The sequence below is a fragment of the Hippocampus comes genome, unplaced genomic scaffold (genome assembly GCF_001891065.2).
Source record: "Hippocampus comes isolate QL1 unplaced genomic scaffold, H_comes_QL1_v1.1 scaffold246, whole genome shotgun sequence".
In the NCBI taxonomy this organism is placed as follows: Eukaryota; Metazoa; Chordata; class Actinopteri; order Syngnathiformes; family Syngnathidae; genus Hippocampus; species Hippocampus comes.
The window spans coordinates 1151429-1161018 of record NW_017806220.1 but is presented as its reverse complement, the minus strand read 5'-3'; the positions used below and the strand labels follow the sequence as shown (position 1 = coordinate 1161018).

Below are 9590 nucleotides of genomic sequence, written 5' to 3'. Positions count from 1 at the left end.
TGTGGCGACCCCTGAATAGGGACGTGCCGAAAGGAGAAGAAGAAGAAGATATTCAGATCAAGTATATATTCTTTATATAAAATAAATTGTGGAGGACTATCAATGGGTCTAAGAATACTGCATCCATGTGAAAATGAAAAAAAAAATTCCCTTGCTGTGGGGGTGGACAGAAAATGATACGGGGTGGACAGGGGTGCCCCTGGCCACCACGTAGCTCCACTCCTGGTTAGAGTGGTTGCCTTGCTTATTATTCTCTCCAATTGTCTTTTATTATTATTAATATTATTATTATTATTATTATGTGTTTTGTGTGATTTAAAAGTTGCCCGAGTAGTGTTTTGAAATCTCTCGTCTTCAATGGACGTAAGTGACGTCAGCGTGTGAAAGCAGCAGTCCAGGTGCGTGTTTCTTTAAGAACTCCCCGCCCCCACACACACCCACACACTCTTTTTTTCCTCTCTCTCTTTTCCTTCACTCCTTCTTGGAATGCAAACATAAATTGAGCAGCAACGTGACCGCAACGGCAGCAACATCATGCTACGTAAAAAAATGTTACGTCAGACGTCACTTACTGGGAGCCTGGCGTGCTTCGCTTCGGTGCGGGATCCGATCCGAGTCAACACCCCACCCACCCCGTCTCCCACCCCGTCTCCCACGCCCCCTCCACACTGTCACACACACTCTCACGCACGCCCCCGCGCACATGCACACCCACTCGCACAGGCACCAAGCAGAAGCAAAAGAGACGCGATCACTTGTCTCCATTCAGTGTGCACACGCGTGGAATTTGGGGAGAGATGTCGGGGGGCGGCTGGGGCGCGACTGGACTGCTTCTGTTCGCGGTTTGGGTCAAGGTAAGGTTCGGAAGAGCACAGTGGTGGAGCCAATGTCTCATCTGTTAAGGAAAAAAAAATGTTCGCTGTAACAGGCAGCAGTGGGTTATTCGACCCTATTGTCACCTGGAGCTATTAAATGGAGACTAAATATAAATCATTGTTATGGAATTACCAAGTAAACAGTAGTCGTTCACCTTTCAAATGTAAAGTGATTTGGACACATTTGCTCCTGGTATTCCAACCTTGCATGTATTTGTATGTCATTGTCCTCCAAATGAACTGTATATATTGCAAAATCACTTGGATTGATAGTATAGAGTGCCTTGAAAGTATTCATTCAGATTCCAAAAACTTGATTTAACCATGTAAGGTGATTGAGGGAAAAAAAGGGACATTTTCACTTTTATTGTACATCTCATTTAGTACAATAAAGTTCAATAATTGGCCCAATGCTGTGCATTACATCTAAATAAATCTAAACCAGCAGTATTTTAACAGTCCTGTTACTGAATGCTCAGAAATCAAATCCATCGCCAGTCATTTGGTGCAGCGGCACTTGATTTTTTTTTTCTAAGCGCCATACTCCCAAGAAAGCCCCGAAGTGGACCAGACAGCGCACGTCATCCTAATCAGTGGCGTGTGTGCAGTCAGTTCACACTAATCGCAACTCAAGCTTGTTATCTCCCGCAGGCGGCCGCACGCCGCGCAACGGACGGCACGACAGGTGCTGAGAGCGCCTTGTGGTGGTCCGGCCTTCATTTAGTCCACTTTAATCAGTGAACAATGTGAGATGAAGGCCGCCCGTTCAGCGCTACCTTCGATCACCTTTTAAAGGTCCCCCTTTTGCTACCCTGGACACTTTAACCACGTGACGGTACACTTGTACCTTTTTGGCCCGAGAAAAGCCACAAACTGTGACCTCGATGTCCAAGAATTAGCCTCAGTCAGGGAGGTTCTTCCTTGGGGTGCCTTGAGTTTATCTAGAAAACACTCACCGGCAAGAGCCCCCCCACCCTATCACACCTTTGTGCTCACCGTGTACACTACCACCTGCACTCTCGATGGATTTGTGTTTGCTTTTATTTTGCATTGTTTGACTGCAACTGAGAATCCATCATTTGTTATGCCATGATGATGGTTAAAATAATGCTCATAGCTTCAAGTTAAAGGCATCAAATTCATTTTTGTACATCAGAACTACTTTTGAAGTCAGACATCAATGTTAATAGATTGTTTGAGTTACTGTAAAAAGGGACTTTTGGGAAGAAAATGATGCACAAGATTTGCTTCCGCGGGCCACATGAAATGAAGTGGTGGGCTGGATCTGGCCCCAGGGCCTTGAGTTTGACAACCGTGCCTTAGGGGTACATTTGGCTTGTCCCCGGGATCGTTTCCTTCAAAGGATCACTTTTGTCCACATTTCCACATTCTGTATGTCTTTCTTTTGGGTCCGAGAGCTGGTCTAAACATGAGCTTGGAGTCCACTAGTTGGCGGTCCACGAGTGCAGCTTGCATCTTGACGGCTCTGGATCGAGTCCCCGTCTTTTGCGACAGTGGCAAGAAGGCAGCGTCTGGCTGAGGAGGCGGCCAAAACATGGCAAGCATGTGTGCAAGATGGGGGTGGGGGGGAGCATGAATCAGCGCATTTGCCGGCACAGCAATGACCTGCGCTCTTGACTTCAGAGACGGCCGATCAACAAGCGGTCCCGGCGACTCTCTCATTTTCGACCTCGGGTCAGCGTCTCGGCGCGACTATTCTGGTGAAGGAGAATGGGGCCCTATACTTGTGTGTTTGGTCTTTGGAGGTCCTCTTCTCGGTGATTTGCGTGTGTGGGCCAAGTGGCCTGTGGCTCTGACCCTAAATGGAATAGACCTTCCTTTGTGGGTGACATAATGGCATACCTTAAGTGAGCCTTGGAGGGCTCTCACGCCATCTCCTTGATTCATGCGCCCATGCAGAATCTTCCCCGGGAAAAAAAAAGACAAAAAGAAAAATGTGCCAGCTATCTGCGCAACAATTTCTCTTGTCGCAGTGCTTGGCCACAACAATTCCTTGTAATGATCCCTGCTGGAATTCATAAGGAAGTTGGCCACAAGAAGCAGCAAATTGTGGTGTTTTTTCAAGGAAATGGCCCCACTTAACGTTGGACTGCCGCCTCCCATGGACACGCGGGGAAGCCGCTGGCAGGATCCAGATGGGCAGTGTTGCTACGGTTACCCTGAAAAAGCCACTTAGTTACTTTCCTGATGAGCTGACTTGAAACTTGAAGTTACTGACGACTTCATTTTTTAAATTAAAAATGTAAATTACAAGTTAGTGTTGACACTCAACAGATGCCGACCACCCGACTTCACACGATTGACGACCAGTTTTGCCCAAACTTATTTGGAAGTATTTGTGACAGTGATGTTGAGCAAGATTCTTTTTTTTTTTTTAATGAAACATAAAATAACGAGAACCCAATTTAAATTTGTTTTTATTTGAGTCAAAATTAGTCGATGGATTTCACTTCATATAAACAGCTAACGATTTTATTTTTATTCAAAAAGAAGCCTTTTGAGACTACTCTTAACCATTTTTTTTAAGACAGTCTCTTTTGGTCTGACATTTATCTGTAAATATTTAACATTGACAATGTATACATTGTTTCTAAATCTCACGATTAAATGTGGAGACCTCATAAAGTCACTCCGCCATGCGGGTCTTTACCTTTCAGCGGCAAACTGATCGGACTTGATTGCGTGATGACAAAGATGCAGAGAATCTTCATTGAACTTTGACGAGCGTTTGTTGTGGGACGGAATGGGAAGTGAATTAATTTGGAGAAGGATTGGTCCCACTCGAGGAGTTAAAGCAACATCTGGCCTATAATGGATGGATGGATGGAGCAAGTTTTTGGAGTCTGTTAACAAGAAGGACTGCTTTCAGTTACACAACCAAATCTTTCATTCTCATCCCATTGTTGCCATCTGGTCTTCATCTCTGCCGAGTGTGCCTTTGCTGAAAAATGGGTGTGTGTAACGTCAGGCTAAATTGAAGTGGAGCTTATGTTTGCAAAGCATGAACTTTTCACGGAGTGTTGCTGGCATTCTTGCGTGAGCGAGTTGCTTGCTGTAGGTGTGCCGGGATGCTCCTGTTCCAAATTGGGGCGAGCGGGCGTTTATCCCGCCAGAGCTTGGCCGAAAACTGTGAAACTCCATCCCGCCCTTGGTACACTGGTGAATAAAAAGCCACCGGGAGCAGAATGAGTGATGGCAGATTCCAAAGGAAGGACTCGCAATGGACACTGGCAAAGAGCAGCGGAAGGCGGTGGAAAATGGGAAAGGGAACAGTCATCCTCAGATGAGACACTGGCACTTGAATTTTGCTGTGCAAACTTGATGGCGAACACAGCGGTGCTTTGACCTTGCCGCGTTGAGCCAAAATTGGCATTAGGAGCAAGTGTCCGATGCTCAAGGGAAGTCTGGGGGTGAAAACAAAAAAGGCTGATGCCCTTGCATGTGGACACAAAGTTGCCAATGCATTTTCAGCCATTTATTCAACGTGACAAACAGTTAAACGTAGAAATGCAAAATGACAACACTCACAAGGAGCTGCTGCATTTGAACACTTAAGAATGAAGAAGGGTTTGCGTTTTATGCGGGAAGAGGTTGCTGTGGGTGACATATGCACAGGGTCAGGCAAAATGATCTGACATATTTGTAGGTTAAATAAAAGGCAAATCAAGTAAAGAAACAAAAAAGTGTTTTTATTTTCGAAAAGTACATATAATGCCATTCTGTTTCATTCTGTTTTAAAAATGAAGTGGCGTTCTGGCGGTGCGAGGTCGGCCGGTTGATTTTTGTTTCAATGCGGATCCGGTAGCTCTGAAGTTGGTAACCCATAACAAGATCGCGTTTCGAGCCGGTATGGGATCACACAGCTACCGAGATTGAAGTGCAAACGGAACGCTCGTTGTGATGCAGTTACAGATTCGTTTATTTTGATCGACGTTTCCGCGATGAAAGTGCAATGCTCACCAGTCCAATTCATGGCAGCAACTGAAAAAGAAACGAAAAACAATGGCGTTATCAAGAAACAAAGCAAAATGGCATTATATGAAAAAAAATGGCAGTATATCTACTTTTCGAAAAATAAAAACACTTTTTTTGTTTTACTTTATTTGCCTTTTATGTCAGCTACAAATGTGTCAGATCATTTTGCCTGACCCTAAATATATAAACTTAAAGATTTGCTTTCACGGTCACTTGCCGCCAGGCAGAATGTCTTCGTCTCAAGCAAAACTGCTGCATCTTGCCAATGAACATTTACTTCATAGCGTGCATTGTCAAGGGGCCACCAGTAGATGGCAACATTACAGCAGAAGGGCGTTTTTTTTTTTTTTTTTTTTTTGTTTTCCTTCTTGGGCAGTCCACCGTAGTGCGACTCGTACAGGTGGGTGCCCCGTCCCCTTCTCCTGGACCTTCTCGTGAGTGTGTTTGTTTCGTCAGAGGGAGGTTTGTTTCTCCCTATCCGAACTCTGGCGTTCCGTCCCCCATGAAACATGTTGGACTCCATCTGTCTCTTCCGTCATTGCAGTCGAGCGCTGTTGATTTATTTCCCGTTTTGTTTGTCCCGAGCTGCGTCATCTGCTCAGCATATTTTTCACGCCGCTCACGACTGGAGCGTCGCGTTGAGCTCTCTCGGCTCTGCCCGAGCCTTGACCTCGGATCCCATTCCGAGGGCAGGAGCTGCGGCGGGAGCGCTGGGGAGTGGCGCGAACGAGAGGGGAGATCACAACTCGCTCCCCCCCGGGGAGGTCTAATTAGAGGGGAGTCAGGCTAGGAGGTGTGTGCGATCTTGTCTAAGTGTTGAAAACGGTACTTGGGAGAGTTATAAAACTGGAAGGTGAGGCCCTATTTGACACTTCAGACGGCATGACGAGGAAATAATGGATGAAAAGGTCAACAAGAATGTTGAAATAGAAGCGAAATGAAGCGGAGGTTTTCTAAAGCTTTCAACAACGCTGTTCTTTTAATCAGAGTTGCAAGTCAACTTTTCTAAGATTCATTTCTTTTGCACAGATTTTGAATCGCATCAGGTTTCCATAAAAATATAAGAACAATACTATATTATAGAGCAATATTTATGAATTAAATGTAAGGTTCTTTTTTTCTGAAACATCATCCACTGGGGGGGAAAAAAAAACGGTGTGCTGAATATACTCAATTTTATTTTGTCAAGTGGTCACACAGAATAAAATCATCTGGATCCAGAAACATTTTGAAGTCGACTAAACATCTAATTTAAAAAAAAAATGCATCTAAAATCCAGATGGTTCTTTGATGTGCGGCCACTTGACAAAATAAAATTGAGCTAATGCCATCTGCCATTTTTTTTTTTTTTTATGTGTAGCTAGAAATGACAAAAATCTGTCTTGCGCAAGCTTTTGTAGGTCGAACTTAAAACAAAAATATCCCACAAACATGATGTGCTATTTAAAAAAAAAAAAGAAAAAGACTTTTTTAAAAAAATCAGCGTGAAAAATATGTTTAGGGACACATGGAGTCATCTCTGATTCAAATTTGCCGTTCATCAGTGTCATTATTACAATAATTATATAAAGTACATAGCTCTGCCTAACAAGACTCCATTTAGCTTAATGCTAACATATATTGAAAACCCCATTTACATGCTAACGGTTAGAATCGATCACATTTGAACACAAATGGTGGAGCAACTTTTTTAGACAATGTGCCGTATTATTACCAGGTCATATATTCTTTATATTTTGTAAAACAACGATCACAGTGTTGTACTGATTCACTCACAGTAGTAGCAGTAGATTTTTCTTCAATTATGTCTGTATGACGAATATCCTCTATTGTCTCCTAGTGGCCAAGGCCGCCACAGCACACTGGATTGGATTGCGGAATTACATCTTTATGCTCAAACTGATTATTTCTTTCCAATTTGTTATTCTAAAGTACAATATTATAATGCTTTTTTTTGGGGGGGGGGAATTCTGGAACGAATTCATAGCTATTCCATTCATTTCATTGCATTAAGATGATTTTTGGTAGGACCGTTTTGAATTAAACCTGTGTGTTAAGGCACCCATGTACTAAAAGAATATAGAAGAATAAAGAGAGGTTTATTTGGCGGCAAGTGTAGGACACGTGCGAGGGAGGCCAATATTCAAGGACTGAGAGCGGCAGAGTCTGGTGAAGGATGTCCACAGAGCAAAAAGGCCAAGTCAGGGAAACGTACATGAAAGTGTGCCGCACGGAGCAGATAAAGTTGCACAGTCCTGGAGCAAGGAAACCGAGAGGCACTAATTCCAGATTCCGTGACAGCTCGGAAAACAAATAGAAGCGCGGCTATCTGTCTGCTGCTGAGAGAGGGCGGAAAGGAGATTGGATTGGAGTGTGAGAAATGTCGAAGTGGGAGGACAAAAAAGCTCCATCTACTGCTAACAAGATTGCCTGGGTGACTGCTTGGGTGGCGTGTCATCCCTCTGGCCGCTCACTTATCAATAATTGAAAAATTATTTTGAAGCAGCGGCGGGAGAGCAGATCTCCTCTCATCTTTGCTCCTGTCTAAAAGGGCTGCGGTGCAAACAAACCAAAAACAAAGCACATTTGGCACAGTTTTGAATGAAATGTTAACAAGTCAATATTTTGATATTGTGACCGGACAAAGGGGAGCAAAGTTAGCATAGCTTTGTGCCTTTTTGGCTTCAAACCGCCACCTTGCTGTTGTCTGAAATTGACCTCAAAGCGCCTTCGGAATCGCATTACGAGACCAAACCCACAAAACAGGTGAGATGTGACCTTTGCAATGTGCGCCCGAGGGCATTTTGATGTTGATTTCAGTCAACAGCAGAGGGCGCTATAAGGCCAAAGTGACAGCCCTCTGACATGGATGAAAACAAACGTGTTAAGTGTGTTGTTTATTTCATTTCTGTCGGAGCAAATCAGCACAAGAAATAGTCATCATTGAAGCACTTTTTTTTTTGAAATGCATGCAAAGAGGCCATATTTATGCTCATATCAGGTGGCAGCTGGGAGCATAACGTGAAGAACTAAGTGTGAACGGGACTTTTATTTTTATTTTTACATTTTTTTCTTTTATTTGATGTTTTGTATCAGCCTGCAGCACGTTGTTTCACTGATGAGCGGTGATGGATGTTTGACCTGTCCAACATCCAAACAAAACAAAAAAATAGAAAACGCAGCCACTGGCAACTGTTGTTCCAAGGCCTTGACTCGCTTGACAGCCTTTTTCTGTGCATGGCGGTAAATTTGAAGTGCCACTGTGGAATTTCGTCCCGGCATACCTTCGCCTGATGATTTCGCCCAAAAGCTCGCGCTCGTTGTGAACTCAGTGGGGGACAGAACAAAACACGTAGGCCTGACTTGTTGGAATCTGTCGTCTGCCTCCGTCTATTCAGCAGCCTCCTGCTCTGCAAGAGAAAGACGAAAAGTACATCTGATTTGTGCATTTGAGTGATACGCCCCCACCCCCCCAAAAAAATAAATAAATAAAAGCTCTTTTTGTTGATCAATTCATGTCAAAACTCTTCAAATTTTCTTCGCATTTTAACTAAATGTGGCGTCAGTGTGTCATAACACAGCGCGAGAAACGTGCCAGGCAAACAATTGTTGAGCAATTGTTTTGCCAATGCAGAGAGGAAAGGAATGTGTGATTTAATTCTGACTGACAAAGCAGGAATGTTCCCACTCACAAAAAATGTTTGCGGGGAGAGAGCTGCCATCTGCGTGTCATCTTGAGTGTGTTTTTTTTTTTGTTTGTTTGTTTTTTGTTTTTGGTTTTTTTGAAGAGAAGTCAAATGACTGCAAGCGGTTGATTGGCAGGAGGGCAAAGCTGGAATGTGCTTTCTGAAAGCGGACGCAAATGGCTTTCTCACCATAACTGTCCCGGTTAAATCGTTACATGATGGGCAGGTGGCCAGCAAGCGAGAAAGCGACCGAGCGAAGCCTCGTCACTTTGGAAAAGTCGAGAGGCTTGTCCGTCAAGGTCCCTTTGTCCAAAGGAATAGTGGAGATGACATTAAGATCTGTCAAAGTACACTGGCCTGTTGACATCAGCTACAATACAGGGGAGATAAGCTACAGTCAGATGTCAATATTTGGACACGACCAAAAGTAATGGGCCAAATGAACAATCATAAATCAAATTTCATTGTCCAGCTGCATTTTAAAGCGCTGTTTGTCCTGTGAGTTCCGAAGCAAGTCACTGAAGATGAGACGATATTGTTCCAAAACCGTGAATTCATCCTGTTGCTACTTTTGCCAGCAGTCACATAATCAATAAATCCAAATTGGCAGCCAACATTCGCACGGAACAGCCAAGCAGCCCATTCGTCCATTACTTTTGCCCTCGCATTAAAGCTGCAAGTCTGCACTGAAAGCACATCTTTCATTTCATTTCCGACCCATTGTGGCGGTGTTTAGAGGCAAAACAATCACAATTGTGTCCAAGTCCCAATATTTACACACCTGACTGTACCGGCGAACATTATCATGAGTTTTTAAGCTCCTACGGTCAAAAAAAAAAAAAAAATCCACTGCTGTGGTATCACTTGTATCGTGATATGATATCTGCTGTATCGTGATACTATCAACTAGACTCGTATCGTGATATATCTGCTGTATCGTGATACTATCAACTAGACTCATATCGTGATATGATATCTGCTGTATCGTGACACTATCGACTACACTTGTATTGTGATATGATATCTGCCGTAT

At 43.7% G+C, this 9590-nt stretch overlaps 1 protein-coding gene across 1 annotated transcript in view; it reads left to right on the top strand.

The window, feature by feature from the left end:
• The first annotated feature begins 699 nt into the window (after window positions 1–699).
• The window catches only part of adamtsl3 (ADAMTS-like 3), a 59768-nt gene continuing 50877 nt past the window's right edge, over window positions 700–9590 (top strand). Inside the window, exon 1 of the mRNA XM_019855983.1 lies at window positions 700–854. Coding sequence (XP_019711542.1) covers window positions 798–854 — 57 coding nt within the window. The 5' untranslated portion in view covers window positions 700–797. The remainder of the gene's footprint in view (window positions 855–9590) is intronic.